The sequence below is a fragment of the Cuculus canorus genome, chromosome 39 (assembly GCF_017976375.1).
Source record: "Cuculus canorus isolate bCucCan1 chromosome 39, bCucCan1.pri, whole genome shotgun sequence".
NCBI classification, from domain to species: domain Eukaryota; kingdom Metazoa; phylum Chordata; class Aves; order Cuculiformes; family Cuculidae; genus Cuculus; species Cuculus canorus.
The window spans coordinates 960,390-979,442 of NC_071439.1; the positions used below are offsets into that span (position 1 = coordinate 960,390).

Sequence of the window (19,053 nt, forward strand, 5' to 3'; positions counted from 1 at the left end):
GGGGGAAAAAGTAGTGTTTTTGAGGGAAATGATCGTTTTGGTAAGGAAAAAGACTATTTTTTGGTGGAAAAGAACCATTTGGGGGAAGAAAAGGACCATTTTTTGGTGGAAAAGAGTCATTTTGGTGGAGAAAAGGACCATTTTTTGGCGGGTGAAGAATGGTTAAGGGGGAAAAGAGTCATTTTTGAGGGTGAAAAGTGAGGCTTTTAGGAGGAAAAAAAGACTATTTGTAGGAAAATCAGCTTTTAAGGGAAGAGATGATGGGGTTTGGTGGAGAAATGCTCTCTTTTGGGGGAAAATGAGCGGTTTTGAGTGGAAAAGGTCCATTTTTTTGGCGAAAAAGGACCATTTTTTGGGAAGAAAAGGGTCATTTTGGGGAAAAGGAAGCAGTTTGGGGGGAAAAGAAAGCAGTTTGGGGGGAAAAGAAGCACTTGGGAGTGGAAAAAAGGACGTTTCGTGGCCAAATCAGCCACTTTGAGGCCAAACCCACCCTCATCGCAGCCCCCGGAGCCCTTTTTGGGCTGAAAAATCGCCGTTTTGAGGTAAAAACCCCGCGATTTCGGTCCATCCCTCCCCCCCCACGAACCCGCTCGTGTTTTTGGGGTGAAACCCCCTCGTTTTGGGAGGGTTTCCCCTCATTTCGGGGCGGGAAAAGGGCGGGAATGGAAGACCGTTACCTGAGGGGTTGGGGGGGGGCGCGTCCCGCGGCGGCGCTGAGGAGGGAGAGGGGGCGTGGCTAAAGGAGGGGGCGTGGCCAAGCAGCAATAGGGGCTAACGGGGAGGGGGCGTGGCCAAGCAGCATTAGGGGCTAACGGGGGAGGGGGGCGTGGCCAATGTACCGCATAGACTTCGGCAAAGGGGGCCGTGGCCAAAGCACCGCAGACAGCGGCCAAAGCGCAATACGGGCCAAAGGGAGGGGGGCGTGGCCGAGCAGCAATCGGAGCGAACGAGGGGACGTGGCCAACCCGCTGCATAGGGGGTTATAGCGGAGGGGGCGTGGCCAACCCGCTGTATAGGGGGTTTCAGCGGAGGAGTATAGGGGGAGCCCCCCAAGACCCCTCTAGAGCCCCCCAGGAGCCCTCTAGAACCCCTAAGACGCCTCTAGAGCCCCCCCAAGACCGCTCTAGAGTCCCCCAGGACCCCTCTAGAGCCCCCTAAGACGCCTCTAGAACCCCCCAAGACCCCTCTAGAGCCCCCCAGGATCCCTCTAGAGCCCCCTAAGACGCCTCTAGAGCCCCCCAAGACCCCTCTAGAGGCTCTAAGACGCCTCTAGAGCCCCCCAGGACCCTTCTAGAGCGCCCCAGGACCCCTCTAGAGCCCCCCCAAGACGCAGAGCTTGGTCTTCCAAGGTCACAAAGACAAGATCCAAAGATCCAGGCTCTTAGACAACACCGGAACCGCCGGCAAATCAAACTCTCTCCGACACCTTCCAGAGGTTTAGAAAGGCTACAATGAGTTTACAAAGCCAACGGTGCCGGATTCAAGAGCGGCCGGGATGGGTTTGGAGAGGCTGGACCTGATTCGGAGCCAACGGTGCCGGATTCAGAGGTTCCGGTGGCAGATTTGGAGGTGCCGGTGTCATATTCGGAGGTGCCGGTGCCGGATTTGGAGCCGTTAGTGCCGGGGTGGGTTCAGAGCAGCGGCCGTGCCTGCTGGGTGGGGAGGAGGCCGAAACGGCGCTTGAGTGCCAAGCGGTGCCGGGAGAAGCGATCGTCGGGCGAGAAGCGCGCCGGGTGCGCCGAGCGGGTGGGCTGCCCCGACGGCGACAGCTTCTGCGGTGAGGGAAAAGGGGGGCAGTGAGGACCCACAGCTGCCCCCCAACTGCCCTTTCTGCCCCACAACTGCCCCCCAATCGCTCCTTCTGCCCCCTTTTTGACCCCTAAAAGCACCACAACTGCCCTTCCGGCCCCCTTTTAACTCTTCCCTCATTTCACTAAAAGCCCCACAACTGCTCTCCAAATCACTCCCTGACCCACAACTGCACTTCCTGACCCCTAACTCACCCACTTCAGACTCCTTAAAGCACCTCCCTGCCCCATAACTCCCCCCCTCAGACACCTAAAAGCCCCTCCCTGACCCCAACTACCCCCTCAGACCCCCAACTACCTCCTTCAGACCCCTTAAAGCACCTCCCTGCCCCACAACTGCCCCCAAACTGCTCTCTATGTCCCATAACTCCCCCCTCAGACGCCTAAAAGGCCCTCCCTGACCCCAACTACCCCCTCAGACCCCCAACTACCTCCTTCAGACCCCTTAAAGCACCTCCCTGCCCCACAACTGCCCCCAAACTGCTCTCTATGTCCCATAACTCCCCCCTCAGACGCCTAAAAGGCCCTCCCTGACCCCAACTACCCCCTCAGACCCCCAACTACCTGCTTCAGACCCCTTAAAGCACCTCCCTGCCCCACAACTGCCCCCAAACTGCTCTCTATGTCCCATAACTCCCCCCTCAGACGCCTAACAGGCCCTCCCGGACCCCAACTACCCCCTCAGACCCCCAACTACCTGCTTCAGACCCCTTAAAGCACCTCCCTGCCCCACAACTGCCCCCAAACTGCTCTCTATGTCCCATAACTCCCCCCTCAGACGCCTAAAAGGCCCTCCCTGACCCCAACTACCCCCTCAGACCCCCTAAAAGGCCCTCTCTGCCCCTCAGCCCCACACCCACCCTCAGGGTGTAAACGCGCTCCCCGCGCTCGTCCGTGTAGCACTGGAGGAACATGGCGGCAATGGCGGCAAAGCCGCGGGGCACGACGGGAAGTGGGCGGACCGAGGGAGGGGGCGTGGCCCTACCCTCTGCAAAGTGCTGGTGGGCGGTGAGGGGGGCGTGGCCTCATGGGTGATTGACAGAAGAGGGCGTGGCCTAACACAAAGCCGGGATTTGGGCTCAAACAGAACCCAAACCCAAGGAATTTCGCCCCCAAAACGAGATTTCGCCCCAAATGGTCCAAACCCGAGGGAAATGCCCCCCAAAAATGACAGAGTTGGCATCCAAAAGGAGAGATTTGGCCCCAAAAGGCCCCAAACCCAATGGATTTTGCCCCAAATGACCTAAAACGGAGGGATTTTGCCCATAAAACAAGAAATTTGGCCCCAAAGGACCCAAAACTGAGAGATTTGGCCCCAAAAGAGACGCCAAAATGGGTAATAGAAGAAAAAATAGGCGTAAAGACCTCAAAAATGGGTACGACGCCCCCCAAAAGAGGTACAATGACGCCAAAATGTGCAGAAATACCCCAAGAAGAGGCACACGGACCCCCCCAAATAACCTAAAATACCTCAAAGTGGGCACCGAGTCCTCAAAATGGGCAGAGAAACCCCCAAACCCGAGCTAAAATACCCCCAAAAGAGACAAAGCCTCTTAAAATGGGGACAAATATCCCCAAAAATCATACTAAATTGCCCCAAAATGAGTGCCAGAGGCCCAAAACTGGGACCAGAATCCCAAAAAATAAGGTGAAATATCCCAAAATAAGCTAACATACCCCAAATCGGGCAGAGACCACAAAACCAAACTATAATATCCCTAAAATCCCTTAAAATGGGGAGAAATATCCAAAACCCAAACTGAATTCCCCCCAAAAATGAGTCGAGAGACTCCAAAACTGGCACCAGAAAGGCAAAAATGGGCAGAAAGACCCCAAAAGTAAGGTAAAACGCCCTAAAAACAGACAAATCCCCCTAAAATGCGGGCAAAAACACCAAAAGCAAACTAAAACACCCCCACAAAATGAGCCTAAAACCCCCCAAAAGCAAACAAAATGATTTTATTTACATTAAAAGGAACTGGAGCAGCAGAACGCAGGAAGTGGGAGCAGAGCGGCGCGCAGGGGCCTGTTTGTGGCACCCTCTCTGTGGTTTCAGTCCTCCAGAGAGGCCCGCGGGCGCTTCTGCCCCATAAGCGCGAGGGCAATGGCGCGGCTGTGGGGGTCGTGGAGCAGGGCCTGGCGCTGTGGGCCTGAAGGGGACAAAGAAGGGGGTCAGGGCTGCCCCATATCTGCCCCCTGTGCCCCACATCTCCCCCACAGCTCACCCAGCTCGCGGGCAATGGCGTCGCGGGTGGCTCCAGGCGCTGTAGCCCAGATGGCGTCGAGGACGCGGCTGCCGTTGCGGTGACGAGCCAACGACAAGAAGTGGCCCTGCGGGACACAGGGTTTGGCCCCAAAACTCATGGATTTGCCCCCAAAAACCCCCATGGATTTGGCCCCCCAAAAAACCCATGGATTTGGTTCTAAAATGAAGGGTTTGGCCCCAAAAGTAGAGCGCTTTGGCCCCAAACGACCCCAAAAACGAAGCATTTGACCTCCAAAATGAAAGATTTGATCCCCAAAGACCCCAAAATAGAAAAATTTGAACCCAAATGTCCCAAACCCAAAATATTTTACCCCCCAAAAAGAAACATTTGGGCACAAGTGATGCAAAACTAATGGATTTGTCCAACAAACGGGGGATCCGGCCCCCAAAATGAAGGATTTTGTGCCCAAAATGAAGGATTTTGTGGCCAAAATGAAGGATTCAGCCCTCAAAATGACACATTTGGTCTCAACGGACCAAAACCTGAAAGATTTAACCCCAAACCCAAAGGATTTGACCCCCCCAATGAACCAAAGTGAAGGATTTCACCCCTAAAACGAGACGTTCGCCCCTTAAAATGATACATTTGTCCCCTAAAGCGAGACATTCGTCCTCTAATGGACCCAAACCCAAGGGATTTTGCCCCTAAAATGAGAGATTTGGCCCCTAAATGACCAAAAACTGAAGCATTTCACCCTAAATGACCCAAACCTCAAGCATTTGGCCCCAAATCCATCCCCTCACCTTAAGCTTGCGCAGGAGGCGGCGCCGGGCACGGGCGGGCACAGCTGGGGAGGCGAGGATGGCGTCCCAGACGTGGCTGCCAGGGGGACTTCGAGCCAGGGCCACCAAAGCCGGGGGCGAAAGAGCCATTAAAGCCCCCAGGATCGGGCCCGGGTCCCCAAAATGCAGGAGGTGCTGCAGGAGGAGGGATCCGTGCAGCCCCACGGCGGCCAACGCAGCCTGTGGGGGAGGGAAAACCAGTTGGGGAGGCGCAAAAACCAGTATGGCAGCAGCAAGGAGGAAGCAGAAACATAACTGGGAGAAGAGAAGGTTGATGGGGACCCCAAAAATGGGGGTGAAATGAGGGGTTTGGGTGGTAAATGGGAGGCAGAAAGGGTTTGGGGGGATAGAAGTGGGCTGGAGGGGAACAAAAAACTACCAAGGGGAAAGAAAAGACCCCCAAACCACCCAGAAACAGGGGGTGAAAATGGGGCTTTGGAAGATAAATATCTTTCACCTCAGGCTCCGTCCCCTCGGTGTCCCCATTCCCAAAGGGCCGGAGCGTGGCCAAGGGTCCCAGGCAGCTCCGGCGCCGCTCCGAAGGCTCCCAGCACCCAAACGCCTGTTGGAGAAAGAAAAGAAAGTCCGTAACTCCCACATCCACAGAGGAGCATTAAGACCATGTGGAGCACCAAGGGTTTGTGGGGGGGGCAAAGGGGGCGTGGCCACACGGGGAGGGGGCGTGGCCACACGGGGAGGGGGCGTGGCCACACAGGATGCCCACTTAGGTCAGAGTGTATCACGGCATGGGGGCGTGGCCCAAGAGGGGGGCGTGGCCTACCTGCAGCAGGTAGCGCAGCGCCTCCTGCTGGAGCGCAGGGCAGCGCCTGCAGGCACCCATCAAAGCCGTGAGGACCCCGGGGTGGCCCCGCACCAGCGGCTCTGACAGCGCCGGTCCCAGTTCCGAAAGCACCTCCTGAATCTGTAGTGGGAAAAAAGCCGACAGGAATAACGGTAAATATGCTCAGAAAGACACCCAAATCTCTCAGAGATACCAAAATCCCCTAAAGAGGCTCCAAAAGCCCTCCGGGAGCCTCGAAGACCCCCTCAGAGAGCCCCAAAATCCTCACACAGGCCCCGAAATCCCATCAGGGAGACCCAAAAATCCCTCACAGAGCCCCCAAAACTGCTCAGCGAACCCCAAACCCCCACATTGAGTCACAAAACCCCCTCATGGAGCCCCCAAAAACTGCTCAGCGAACCCCAAACCCCCACATTGAGTCACAAAACCCCCTCATGGAGCCCCAAAAACTGCTCAGCGAACCCTAAACCCCCACAGTGAGTCACAAAACCCCCTCATGGAGCCCCAAAAACTGCTCAGCGAACCCTAAACCCCCACAGTGAGTCACAAAACCCCCTCAGAGAGCCCCCAAACCCCCACACTGAGTCTCAAAACCCCCTCAGGGAGTCCCAAAAACTGCTCAGGGAACCCCAAACCCCCACACTGAGTCACAAAACCCCCTCAGGGAGCCCCCATACCCCGCCAGGGAGCCCCAAATCCCCCCACCCACCAGCTCTGCCTACCACGTCCTCGGGGGCGCGTTCCAGCAGGCGCTGCAGCCCGTGATTGGCCACGCGGTGCTCGGCCACGGCCCGCAGGTTCCCCTTCAGCTGCAGGAAGAGCTGGCGCAGGACGCCAGGCTCGGCTACCGTCATGGCCGCCTCCAGTAGCCGGCTGCGCTCGGGGTCCTGCAGCCCCAAGACCAGGGAGCTGGGGGGTGGAAAGGGATAGGGGGTGGGTGGAGCCTTGAGGGGAGGGGACGGAGCCTCGAGGGGAGGGGGCGGAGCGTGTGGCTGTCACTCACCCTCCAGCGCAGCTCAGGACAGCGTCACAGAGGTGTGCACAGGCACTGGGACGGCTGTGGTGCAGCGCCTGCAGCGCCCCCTGCAGGCAGAGGCTGGCGGATGCCGGGGACTGCAGCGCTGCGGGGGGTAATTAGCGGGGTTGGAGATAATTAGAGGGGTTGGAGGTAATTAGAGGGGGTAAGAGATAATTAAAAGAGTCAGGAGAGGTAATTAGCGAGGTCGGGGGGGTGCTCACAGGGCAGGTGGTCCTCAAAGGCCTGCGCTAATTGGTCCAGGAGGGGCTGGAAGGAGGGGGGAAGCCCCGCCCCCTTGTCCTTTGGCCACGCCCCCAGCTGAGGGGCTCCTGGGGGGGAAGCAGAGCAATACATCCTCGTTAATTAACTACTTCACCCAATTAATGACACACAACCTCCCCCCAAGCTACCCCAGACCCCTCTAATTGCCCCCAAACCACCCCCAGAACCCCCCAAAATCGATCCAACATAGACCCCCCCGAATCTCCCTTTTGCCCCCCAGAGCCCCCAATGTCCCCCCTGAGGCCCATTCACCCCAAAACCTCCTTCAGGCCCCCCAAACTGCCCCTGGTGCCCCCAAACCACCCCCTGAGAGCCTCCAGAGCCCCTCAAACCTTCCCCCAATCACCCCAAAACCTCCTTCAGCCCCCCCAAACTGCCCCTGGTGCCCCCAAACCACCCCCTGAGAGCTTCCAGAGCCCCTCAAACCTCCCCCCAATCACCCCAAAAACCTCCTCCTGTCCCCTCAAACTGCCCCACGTGCCCCCAAACCTCCCACAGAGCCTCCAGGCCTTCCTCAAACCTTCCCCAATCACCCAAAAACCTCCTTCAGCCCCCCCAAACTGCCCCTGATGCCCCTTAACCACCCCCTGAGAGCCTCCAGACCCCCTCAAACATCCCTCGATGACCTCAAAACCTCCTTCAGCCCTCCCCAAAACCGCCTCAGATGGCCCCCAAATTGCCCCGAGAGCCTCCGGAGCCCCTCAAACCTCACCCGATCACCCCCTAATTCCCCTTCCCAAACTCCCCAACTGCCTCACCTGCCTCCGTGACCCCCCCGAGCACCCGCAGCAACGCCCGCACCACGAAGCTCCCGGCCGGGTGCCGGGCGAAAGCCACCACGTCGTCCCTCACCGCCACCGCCAGCTGCGCAACGGCTTCCGTCACCACCTTCCTCGCGCCTTCTCCGTTCTCCTCTTCCTCCTCCAGCGCCGCCGGCACCCGTCCCAGCGCCGCCTCTAGCACCCGAGCCCCCAGCGGGTGCCCCGAAGGTCCCCCGAGGCCCCCCAAAACCAGGGGTGCCAAGAGTCGCCCCAACATCCCCAGCGGCGCCCGCGGCGCCAGCGCCTGCAGCACCCGCGAGCCCCACGCGTCCAACGCTGCCTCCGGCATCGATGACACCGCTTCCAAGAGGACGTTGGGGGCAAAGAGGGCTGCGGGGAGAGAGAAATGGGGAGCGGTAAGTCATCACCCCCAAAAAAGAACACTTATTCCTCCAAAAACACCTCCTAAAAATAAACATAAGTGTGTTTTGCTCACTTTATACCCCAAAAATCCATAAATATGGCCCCAAACCCCCCTTCTAGAAACAAAAACGCAGAAATTACTACTTAATAAGTACTCCGTTATCCAAAAAGTACAAAATTACCCCCAAAAACCACCTTCTAAAAACAAACACACAGGAATTATTATTGGGTTACCCCAAAACTGCATAAATATCACCCCCCAAAAACACCTTCCAAAAACAATCGCAAGAATTACTACTTAATTGCCCCATAATTCCATAAATATTACCCCATAGGGCCCCAAATCTCCCCTCAGGGAGCCCCAAAATCCCCTCGTAGACCCCAAAACCCCTTTAGGGTGCCCCAAAATCTCCTCACTGACCCATAATCCCCTTCAGGGAGCCCCAAAATCCCCTCGTAGACCGCAAAACCCCTTTAGGGTGCCCCAAAATCTCCTCACTGACCCATAACCCCCTTCAGGGAGCCCCAAAATCTCTTCACTGATCCCAAAGCCCCCTCAGGGAGACCCTAAACTTCCTCAGTGACGCAGAACCCCCTCAGGGAGCCCCAAAACCCCCTCAGGGAGCCCCAAAACCTCCTCACTGTCGCAAAAGCCCCCTCAGGGAGCCTCAAAACCTCCTCATAGACCCCCAAACCCCCTCAGGCAGACCCAAAATCTCCTCACTAACCCATAATCCCCTTGAGGGAGCCCCAAAACCTCTTCAGTGATCCAAAAGCCCCACTCAGAGAAGCCCCAAAATCAACTCATTGACCCCAAAATATCTTCCCTGACCCCAAAGCCCCTCAGAAAGACACAAATTCCCCTCAAGGAGCCTCAAAACCCCCTCCACAACCCAGAACCCCCTCAGGGAGCCCCCAAACCCCCTCAGGGAGCCCCGAAATCCCTTCATAGACCCTAAAACCCCTTTAGGGCGCCCCAAAATCTCCTCACTGACCCATAATCCCCTTCAGGGAGCCCCAAAATCTCTTCACTGATCCCAAAGCCCCCTCAGGGGGACCCTGAACTTCCTCAGTGATGCAGAACCCCCTCAGGGAGCCCCAAAACCCCCTCAGGGAACCCCAAAACCTCTTCACTGACGCAAAAGCCCCCTCAGGGAACCTCAAAATCTCCTCATAGACCCCCAAACCCCTTCAGGGCGCCCCAAAATCTCCTCACTGACCCATAATCCCCTTCAGGGAGCCCCAAAACCCTATCAAGGAGCCCCAAAACCCCACTCACTCAGCTCCTCCGCGTTCAGCCCTCCTTCCAACGTCTCCAGGGCCCTTCGGAAATACTCGGCGGTCTCAGGGTCCAGCCTGGCCTCACTGCGGGGCCGCCTCCGCACCCCCATAGCGCAAAAAGGAGCGATAAAGGCGATAAACGCGCCTGGAGGCAAAAATAAAGCGGGGGGGGGGGGGGGGGAGGAGCAAAATGGCGGCGAAGGGGCGGGGGGGGGGGGGGGGAGGAGCAAAATGGCGGCGAAGGGGCGGGGGGGGGGGGGGGGGGCTGCCTCGTTGTATCCCAGCATGCAACGCGCCCGCATAGCCCCGCCCATTTCCCCCCGCCAACCCCGCCCCACTTCCGCTTCCGGTTCCGCTACCGGAGAGCCCGGAGCTGCCGCTATGGTGAGGGAGCGCCTCGTGCCCCGCCCAGTTCCCCCCAGACACCCCCTCAGTTCCTCTCAGTTCCCCTCCCAGTCCATCCCAGTGCCTCCCAGTTCACCCCAGTGCTCCTCGGGTTCCCCCCCAGTCCCTCTCAGTGCTCTTCAGTTCGTCCCAGTTCCCCCACCAGTACATCCCAGTTCCCACCAGTACATCCCAGTTCCCCCTCAGTTCATCCCAGTGCCCCCCTATTCCCCCCAGTCCATCCCAGTGCCTCCCAGTTCACCCCAGTGCTCCTCGGGTTCCCCCCCAGTCCCTCTCAGTGCCCTTCAGTTCGTCCCAGTTCCCCCACCAGTACATCCCAGTTCCCACCAGTACATCCCAGTGCTGCCCTATTCCCCCAGTCCATCCCAGTGCCTCCCAGTTCACCCCAGTGCTCCTCGGGTTCCCCCCCAGTCCCTCTCAGTGCCCTTCAGTTCGTCCCAGTTCCCCCACCAGTACATCCCAGTTCCCCCCAGTGCTCCCCCAATTCCACCGCAGTGCCTCTCAGCTCCCTCCCAGTGCCTCCCAGTTCATCCCAGTCCTCCCCAGTTCCCCCCCAGCCCCTCTCAGTACCCTCCTGTTCCCCCTCAGTGCATTCCAGTTCCTCCCAGTTGCCCCCCAGTGCCCCCAATTCCCCCTCAGTCCATCGCAATGCTTCCCAGTTCCCCCCCAGTCCCTACCAGTATCCCTGTGTCCCCTCCAATCCCCTCCCAGTACCCTCCCAGTCTGTCCCAGTGCGCCCCAGTCCCCCCAATCCTCTCTAGTGTCTCTTCAGTCCCTTCCCAGTGCCTCCCAATTCCTCCCAGTACCTCCCAGTGCCCCTCTGACCCCCCGAATCCCCCCCCCAGTCTCTCCCAGTCCCCTCCCAGTCTGTCCCAGTGCCCCTATGTCTCCTTTAGTCCTCCCTACTTCCCAGCCAATCCCTTCCCAGTGCCTCCCAGTGCCGCTCTGTCCCCCCCAGCCCCCTCCCAGTGCCCCCCAGTGCCTCCCAGTAACCCCCAGTCCCATCCAGCACGGACGGCTGAAGGTGCGCTCGCCGGACGCCGCTCGCCGCCGGCAGCGAGAGGAGAAGCTTCGGCTTTACCGGTCGGCCATGACCACCTTGCTGGGCAAGGTACCCCATACTGGGAGGGACTGGGAAGGGGAATGGGGGCACTGGGAGTGACTGAGGGACACACAAGGATACTGGGAAGCACTGGGAGGTACTGGGAAGGAGTTGAAGGCAAGGTAGGCAGGATTGGGCGGACATAGTGGCACTGTGAAGGGACTGGGGGGGAACTGGGAGCAACTGGGAAGGGAAATAGGGGCACTGGGAGGGGACTGGGGCACACTGGGAGCAACTGGGAGGGGGCTAGAGGGGGACTGGGGAAGACTGGGAGGGGAAATGGGGGCACTGGGAGTGACTGGGAGGGGGTAGAGGGGGACTGGGGGACGCTGGGAGGGGAAACGAGGGTCACTGAGAGACTGGGAGGGGACTGGGCGGCACTGGGAGAGACTGAACTGGAGCTGGGGGGCACTGGGAGGGGGACTGGGGATGCTGGGCGGTACTGGGAAGTACTGGAAGGTGTTTTTTGGGGCGATGAGGGTTACTGGTTTGAACTGGGAGAGGGATTTTGGGGTGAGGAGGGTTACTGGTTTGAACCAGGAGAGGGTTTTCGGGGGCGAGAAGGGTTACTGGTTTGAACTGGGAGGGGCTTTTTTGGGGTGAGGAGGGTTACTGGTTTGAACTGGGACGAGCTTTTTGGGGTGAGGAGGGTTACTGGTTTGAACTGGGAGCTCTTTAACCCCTTGTTGCCCACCCCTTGGCCTTTAACCCTTTGTTAGCCGGGATGGCACGAGGCGCTACCAATCAAGGTGGCGCAAGGAGTGTTACTGGTTTGAACTGGGAGGGGTCGGGGGGGGGGGGGTGAGGAGGGTTACTGGTTTGAACTGGGAGGGGGTTCCCCCTGCCCGTTAACCCCTTTGTTGCCCGCAGGAGGCGCCGCCGGACGAGGTGCTGGCGCTGACGGGCGCCGTGCTGGCGGCAAACCCCGACGTGGGGACGTGCTGGAACCTGCGCCGGAGAGCCCTGCCCGCCCAGTCTGAGGACTGGTGAGACTGCGAGCACTGGGAAGGGGGACTGGGGACACTGGGAAGGGGGACTGGGGGCACTGGGAAGGGGACAGGGGCACTGGGAGGGACTGAGAGGGGGAATGGGGGCACTGGGAGTGGGAATGGGGGCACTGGGAGTGGGAATAGGGGCACTGGGAGCGACTGGGAGGGAGAATTGGGGTACTGGGAGGAACTGGGAGGGGAAATGGGGGCACTGGTGGGGAGTGGGGTGGTCTGTACTAATTTATACTGGTCTAAATTGGTCTGTACTGGGCAGAAAAGGGGAGGCACTGTTCTCTACTCGGCCACGTTGACGTATACTGATTTGTTTTGCTGTTTGTTGGTCTGTACTGGTTTGTAACTGGTTTATACTGGTTGGCAGGGTGCAGTCGGAGCTGGCGTTCGCTGGGACGTGCCTGGCGGTGAACCCCAAGTCGTACGGCGCCTGGCATCACCGTGCCTGGGTCCTGGCACGGGCTCCCCCCCCGTCCCCGATCCCCGGCGAGCGACGGCTCTGCGAGCGCCTACTGGGAGCCGACCCGCGCAACTGTGAGCACTGGGAGGCACTGGGAGGCACTGGGAGGCACTGGGAGGCACTGGGAGGGGCCGGGGATCACTATGTGGCAGGGGGAGGTCTATGGGGTGGGTAATGGCTCACTATGTGGCAAAAGGGGGTCTATGGGGTGAGTAATGGCTCACTATGTGGCAAAGGGAGGTCTGTGGAGTGGGTGATGGTTCGCTGTGTGGTAATGGGGAATGGGAGTGCTGGGAGGGACTGGGAGAGACTGGGAGGGACTGGGAGGTGGAATGGAGGCACTGGGGTGTGCTGGGAGGGGGACTGGGGGCTGGTTTGTACCGCAAGTGGCCTTTTTTGGTTCTGAAGGTTACTGGTTTGTACTGGGAGTGGGGTTTAGAGATGAGAAGTTTTACTGGTTTTATTGGGGGGGTTACTGGTTTGTAACTGGTGGTTACTGGTGTCCCCAGTCCATGCCTGGGAGCACCGGCGAGCGCTGGCGGGCGCTGAGGACGCTGAAGCCGAACTGGCGTTTGCCGCTGAGCTCCTCGCCCGCGACTTCTCCAACTTCTCTGCCTGGCACCACCGCGGGCGCTTACTGGGCAAACTGGAAACGGGCCGCTTGCGGCATGGTGAGCACTGGGAGGGACTGGGAAGGGTATGGGGGGCACTGGGAAGGGTATGAGGGGCACTGGGAGGGACTGAGAGGGGGAATGGGAGCACTGGGAAGGGTGTGGGGGGCACTGGGAGGGACTGGAGGGGAACTGGGATGGACTGGAGGAGCTGGGAGGGAGAATACAGGGACTGGGAGGGAACTGGGAGGCACCTTTGCCCCGGTGCCCCCTCCTTTCCTGCCCCCCAGGTGCCTCGGTGCCCCCTGCAATCACTTCCCCGCACCCCTGCACTTCAGTTCCGCCCCATTTTGGTTCCCCTCTCTCTTTCTGCCCCCCCAAAACCCCCCTGGGTCTCCCCGAAAACCGCCGGGTCCCCCCGCCACCCCGACTCCCCCTTTTGCGCCCCCCCTTAGAGCTGGAGCTGGTGCAGAACGCAGTCTTCACCGACCCCAACGACCAAAGCGCTTGGGTTTACCTGCGCTGCATCCTCTCTCGGGGTACGGCTGCCCCCCCAAACCCCCCTGGGTCCCCCCCAAACCCCTTTGGATGCCTCCCAACCCCTTTATATCCCCCCCAAATCCCCCCAAACCCCTCCAGATGCCCCCCAAACCTCTCCAGATGCCCCCAAGCCCCTCTGGATGCCCACCAAACCCCTCTGGATCCCCCCCACCGCCCCTAGATCCACCCCAAGCCCCTCTGGGTCCCCCCTAAACCCCTCTGGATGCCCCCCAAACCCCTCTGGATCCCCCCAACCGCCCCTAGGTCCCCCCCAAACCCCTCTGGGTCCCCCCCAAGCCCCTCTGGATGCCCCCCAAACCCCTCTGGATCCCCCCAACCACCCCTAGATCCCCCCCAAGCCCCTCTGGGTCCCCCCCAAGCCCCTCTGGATGCCCCCCAAACCTCTCCAGATGCCCCCAAGCCCCTCTGGATGCCCCCCAAACCCCTCTGGATCCCCCCAACCGCCCTTAGATCCTCCCCAAACCCCTCTGGGTGCCTCCCAAACCCCTCTGGATCTCCCTCAAACCCCTCTGGGTCTCCCCCCAAGCCTCTCTGGCTGCTTCCCAACAGCTTCTCCTCCACCGAGGATCCTTTGCCTTTACGTCAACCGTGAGGATGCGACCTTGGCAGCCGTCTTCTCCCGCCCAGTCCTGGTGAGCCCGGATCTCCATCCACGTGTGTGTGTGTGTCCCCCAAAAAGCCTTCTGTCCCTGTCTCCCCCCCACCCCAGGCCAAAGCCCTGGGGGTCCCCCTGACCCCACGCTTCCCACAGGTGGGATCGGGACAGTCAGCGCTGTCGGTGACACTGAACGGCTCCACCGTGGAGGGGACGACGTGGCGCTCTGGGGAGGGGTGGCCTCGCCCCGGCCTCACCTGGGTACCTGGAGGGGACGGGGCTTGGGGACAAGGGACAGAGCCTGTGGGGTGCGGAATGGCTCACTGTGTGGCAAAGGGGGGCCTATGGGGTGGACAATGGCTCACTATGTGGCAATGGGGGGGTCTATGGAGTGGTTAATGGCTCACTATGTGGCAATGGAGGGCCTATGGGGTGGGTAATGGCTCACTATGTGGCAAAGGGGGGCCTATGGGGTTGGTAATGGCTCACTATGTGGCAAGGCAGCGGTCGATGGGGTGGGTGAATGGCTCACTATGTGGCAGAGGGGGCTGTGAGACAGGAGGTTGGGGTGTCTCCATTCTGGAACGTTCCTTAATGAATCCTACAGCTCTGGGACCTCCCTCCGGACCCTTCTCCGCCCTCCAGCCTCCACATCCGTGTCACCTGGGAACCCGGCCCTGCCCACCATGAGGTGACGCTGCAAGCAGGTAAGAAGCCACGCCCCCTTTTACACAAACCACGCCCCTTTTACACAAGCCACACCTCTTTTTAACCCTATCCTGCCTTAACCCCACGCGTATCTTCCCAGATGAGGACGAGGCCTGGTGGCAGGAGTCAATCGTGTTGCGGGAGCTCTTCTGGTAAGCCCCTCCCCTCCTCGTTAAGTTTGGCTGTTGCAATTAAGCCACGCTATGTTAATCAGAGTGAGGTTCTGCCTCTTCTTTCAATACCCCAGTAGGCGCTCTGCCAAATAGTGAGCTATTGCCCAGCCCATAGGGCCCTCTTTGCCACATAGTGAGCCATTATCTCATCCCTTGGACCCCCCTTTGCCACATAGTGAGCCATTATCCCGCCCCATAGGGCCTCTTTGCCACATAGTGAGCCATTATCCCGCCCCATAGGGCCTCTTTGCCACATAGTGAGCCATTATCCCGCCCCATAGGGCCTCTTTGCCACATAGTGAGCCATTATCCCGCCCCATAGGGCCTCTTTGCCACATAGTGAACCATTATCCCGCCCCATAGGGCCGTCTTTGCCACATAGTGAGCCATTATCTCATCCCTTGGACCCCCCTTTGCCACATAGTGAGCCATTATCCTGCCCCATAGGGCCCCATTTGCCACATAGTGAGCCATTATCCCGCCCCATAGGGCCCCATTTGCCACATAGTGAGCCATTATCCTGCCCCATAGGGCCTCTTTGCCACATAGTGAGCCGTTATCCCGCCCCATAGGGCCCCCTTTGCCACATAGTGAGCCATTATCTCATCCCACTGCCAAATAGTGATCCATTGCTCACCCCTTAGGCCCGAGGTTGGTGTGACCGACCCAGAGGTCCTGGAGGAGCTGGTGGGGACGTGCCGGGAGCTGCTGGATCTGGAGCCGCAGAGCCGAGGTTGGGGCTCATCCCCCCCCAAATCCAGGATCCCCCTGGACCCCCAGATCCTAGGATCCCCCCGGACAGATTCCTCCTGGATCTGTTTTGGGCTCCCAGGCTGCCTTCTGACCCTGGTGCTGCTCCTCTCCGTGCTGGATCCGCTGGCGCATGAGGACGAGATCCGGCGCTGCCTGCGAGCGCTGCAGGTGAGGATGGCACTGGGAGGAACTGGGGCAACTGGGAGAGGACGCGAAGGGGTACTGGGAGGGGTGGGAGGCTGGGGAGTGTGGAACTGAGGTTACTGGGAGGGGTGGGAGGTCGGGAAGGGGGCAACCTGAGGTTACTGGGAGGGGGGTTACTGGTCAAACTGGTTGTGTCTAACTGGCCGTGGGCCTCCCCCAGGAGGCGGACCCGCTGCGGGGCGGCTTTGTGGCTGACGTGGCCTCGCGGGCCGAGGTGGCCCTGGGGCTGCTCCGGGCTGAGACCCAGCAGGGCAGACTCTGCCTTCAAAGGAAGGTGTGTGGGGCTGGAGGTGGGAGGGCCTTAAGGGTTTGATCTCTTTGCCATATAGTGAGCCATTCCCAACCCTCATAGGCTCCCATTGCCACATAGTGAGCCATTCCCAACCCTCATAGGCTCCCTTTGCCGCATAGTGAGCCATTACCAACCCCATAGACCCCCATTGCCACATAGTGAGCCATTGCCCACCCCATAGACCCCCATTGCCACATAGTGAGCCATTGCCCACCCCATAGACCCCCATTGCCACATAGTGAGCCATTACCCACCCCATAGGCTCCCATTGCCACATAGTGAGCCATTGCCCACCCCATAGACTTTCCCTTTGCCACATAGTGAGCCATTGCCCAGCCCATAGACCCCCATTGCCCCCTCCTTGCCCTTTAACCCTTTCCTTGCCCTTCTTCCCCCTCCAGGCTCTGTCGGTGCTGGCACTGCCGGAGCGTTTGGCGCTGGTGACGGAGCTGGACGTGAGCGGGAACCGCCTGAGGGCTCTGCCCCCTAACTTGGGGGCCATGCGGCGCCTCAAGGTGTGGGGCTGGAGGGGGCACGGAGGTTTTGGGGGAGATCAGAGGGGGTTTGGGGGGGATTAGAGGGGGTTTGAGGAGGGAATAGGAGCATTTGGGGTGAGATTATAGGGGTTTGGGGGGGGGAATAGAGGGGTTTGGGGGGGAATAAGAGCATTGAGTGGGGCAGAAGGTTTTGGGGGGGTCTCCAGGGGTTTTTTTTGGAGGTCCCCCACTCCTCGCTTTGTGTCCCGTTCCTCCCCGACCCCCCCCCCCCCTCCAGGTGCTGGATGCGTCACACAATGCCATCACCTCGCTGCGAGGGTTCCCCCCACTGCCCTGCCTGGAGGAGCTGAACCTGGAAGGGAACCGTATCCGGGGGGCAACTGGGGGCACTGGGAGGGACTGGGAGGGGGTCTGGGAAGGGGAATGGGGTGCTGGGAGGGATTGGGAGGGGCATTGGGAGGGCTGGGAGGGGGACTGGGGGCACTGGGAGGGACTGGGAGGGGGATCGGGGGGGCTGGGAGGGACTGGGAGGGGTATTGAGGGTGCTGAGAGGGACTGAGGGGGTGGACTGGGGGCGCTGGGAAGGGAAATGGGGTGCTGGGAGGGATTGGGAGGGGGATTCGGGGGGCTGGGAGGGGGACTGGGGGCACTGGGAGGGGGACTGGGCGGGGTATTGAGGGTGCTGGGAGGGACTGGGGGGGCTGGGAGGGAGACTGGGGGCACTGGGAGGGGGACTGGAGGTACTGGGAAGGGGACTGGGGTCACTGGGAGGTACTGGGAAGGGGACTGGAGGTACTGGGAGGGGGACTGGAGGTACTGGGAGGGGGACTGGGGGCACTGGGAGGTACTGGGAAGGGGACTGGAGGTACTGGGAGGGGGACTGGGGTCACTGGGAGGTACTGGGAGGGGGACTGGAGGTACTGGGAGGTCCGTGGCTCCTCAGGATGTGGCTTCCTTGACCCCTCCCCTGGTAGCCATCACCCTCCCCTCGCTAGCCCCGCTGGCCGCCTGCCCGCGCCTCGCCCGCCTCCGCCTGGACGCCACCGCCATGGCCGCCCACCCCCAGGTCACCTCCAGCCTCGCCCACATCCTCCCGGGCGTCACCATTGCCTGATTAGAATATTGGGGGGAAGGGGCGGGGGGGGGGCACTTGGACCCTTATTTATCTCCTTTTGGCCACGCCCCTTTACCCCTATTGCCCGTGTTGGCCCCACCCCCTTTCCCCCACAGCTCCATTCATCGTCTTGGCCACGCCCCCTTTCTCTTGGCCACGCCCCCTTACGGCTAGCCCATACCTGGCTTTTGGCCACGCCCCCTTTCCTATTGAGCCCCTTTACAGCGCTGGCCACGCCCCTTCCCCATGGGTTAACTTTATCTCTTGGCTACGCCCCCTTTTCTTGACCACGCCCCCTCGGCGGTCAATAAAGGGTTTGAATGAGGCAGATGTATGAATGGGAGGGACTGGGAGGGGGCAATGAGGGAAGGGGGGGACTGGGAGGGGGAATGGGGGGACTGGGAGGAACTGGGAGGGGTTGGGAGGGGAAATGGGGGCACTGGGAGAGAAGTGGGAGGACTGGGAGGCACTGGGTGGGGGAATGGGGGCAATGGGAGGAACTGGGGGGGGCCTGAGAGGGGGAATGGGGGCACTGGGAGGGACTGGGAGAGAAGTGAGAGGACTGGGAGGCACTGGGAGAGGAGCGAGGGCACTGGGAGGGACTGGGAAGTGAGTGGGGGTTTGGGTTTATGAATGGGGTTCGGGGGGGGCTGTGACCGGGGGGGGGGGGTCCACCCCCACTTCATCAAACCGGTGCTCCCAGTCCCCTCCCAGTCCCTCCCAGTTGCCTCATCAGAGCCAAACCCCAAAGCGTCACCCGCTTGCGCCACAGCTGGGTGGGACCAGGAGGACCCGTTCTCCCTGCCCCACACCTCGCCCCACGGCAGCCTTGCCAAAAAGTGATCCATTGCCACATAGTGAGCCATTACCCACCCCATAGACCCATTGCCACATAGTGAGCCATTACCAACCCCATAGGCTCCCTTTGCCACATAGTGAGCCATTACCCACCCCATAGGCAGCCATTGCCACATAGTGAGCCATTGCCTCACCCCATAGACACCCATTGCCACATAGTGAGCCATTGCCCCCCCCCCCAAGTGTGGGGCAATAGGGGGCGTGGCCAGCGTTGACTCCGCCCCTTCCTTGACCCCGCCCCCCCGGTTTCCCGGCACCAGTGAGTTCAGGGCATTGAGAGCACTGGGAGGTACTG

At 60.1% G+C, this 19,053-nt stretch overlaps 2 protein-coding genes across 3 annotated transcripts; one reads left to right on the forward strand and one right to left on the reverse strand.

The window, feature by feature from the left end:
• Positions 1-1,372: 1,372 nt before the first annotated feature.
• LOC104065392 (H/ACA ribonucleoprotein complex subunit 3) lies at positions 1,373-9,615 on the reverse strand. 2 transcript variants are annotated; one of them, XM_054053144.1, is made up of 11 exons: positions 9,423-9,615; positions 7,718-8,110; positions 6,899-7,006; positions 6,663-6,780; positions 6,382-6,568; positions 5,639-5,779; positions 5,315-5,419; positions 4,819-5,037; positions 4,034-4,139; positions 3,776-3,958; positions 1,650-1,772 (listed from the first exon to the last, which is right to left on the reverse strand). In XM_054053144.1, exons 1-10 carry the CDS (start codon positions 9,532-9,534, stop codon positions 3,861-3,863), a joined length of 1,587 nt encoding a protein of 528 aa, XP_053909119.1. In that variant the 5' UTR covers positions 9,535-9,615; the 3' UTR covers positions 1,650-1,772; positions 3,776-3,860. The 2 variants fall into 2 exon arrangements, with proteins under 2 accessions (XP_053909120.1, XP_053909119.1); XM_054053145.1 differs by lacking the exons at positions 3,776-3,958; positions 4,034-4,139; positions 4,819-5,037; ... (5 more) ...; positions 7,718-8,110; positions 9,423-9,615 and adding an exon at positions 2,669-2,759 and having other exon boundaries at positions 1,373-1,772.
• Positions 9,616-9,757: 142 nt separating this feature from the next.
• LOC128850163 (geranylgeranyl transferase type-2 subunit alpha-like) lies at positions 9,758-18,198 on the forward strand. The gene is made up of 16 exons (XM_054053151.1): positions 9,758-9,808; positions 10,839-10,940; positions 11,802-11,917; positions 12,300-12,466; positions 12,902-13,063; positions 13,459-13,542; positions 14,114-14,196; positions 14,316-14,420; positions 14,767-14,866; positions 14,968-15,019; positions 15,685-15,773; positions 15,873-15,961; positions 16,158-16,271; positions 16,691-16,804; positions 17,064-17,151; positions 17,761-18,198. Exons 1-16 carry the CDS (start codon positions 9,806-9,808, stop codon positions 17,898-17,900), a joined length of 1,608 nt encoding a protein of 535 aa, XP_053909126.1. The 5' UTR covers positions 9,758-9,805; the 3' UTR covers positions 17,901-18,198.
• The last annotated feature ends 855 nt before the right edge of the window (positions 18,199-19,053 follow it).

What these genes read in the sequence shown, in the direction of transcription:
- LOC104065392 (XM_054053144.1), bottom strand. Translation starts at nt 9,534, where the DNA reads ATGGGGGTGCGGAGGCGGCCCCGCAGTGAGGCCAGGCTGGACCCTGAG. An exon ending in CCGAGGGGACGGAGCCTGAG is followed by an intron (nt 5,038 to 5,314) that starts GTGAAAGATATT and finishes CCTCCCCCACAG; the next exon opens with GCTGCGTTGGCCGCCGTGGG. An exon ending in GCCTCCTGCGCAAGCTTAAG is followed by an intron (nt 4,140 to 4,818) that starts GTGAGGGGATGG and finishes TGTGTCCCGCAG; the next exon opens with GGCCACTTCTTGTCGTTGGC.
- LOC128850163 (XM_054053151.1), top strand. An exon ending in AACGGGCCGCTTGCGGCATG is followed by an intron (nt 13,064 to 13,458) that starts GTGAGCACTGGG and finishes GCCCCCCCTTAG; the next exon opens with AGCTGGAGCTGGTGCAGAAC. An exon ending in TCTTCTCCCGCCCAGTCCTG is followed by an intron (nt 14,197 to 14,315) that starts GTGAGCCCGGAT and finishes CGCTTCCCACAG; the next exon opens with GTGGGATCGGGACAGTCAGC.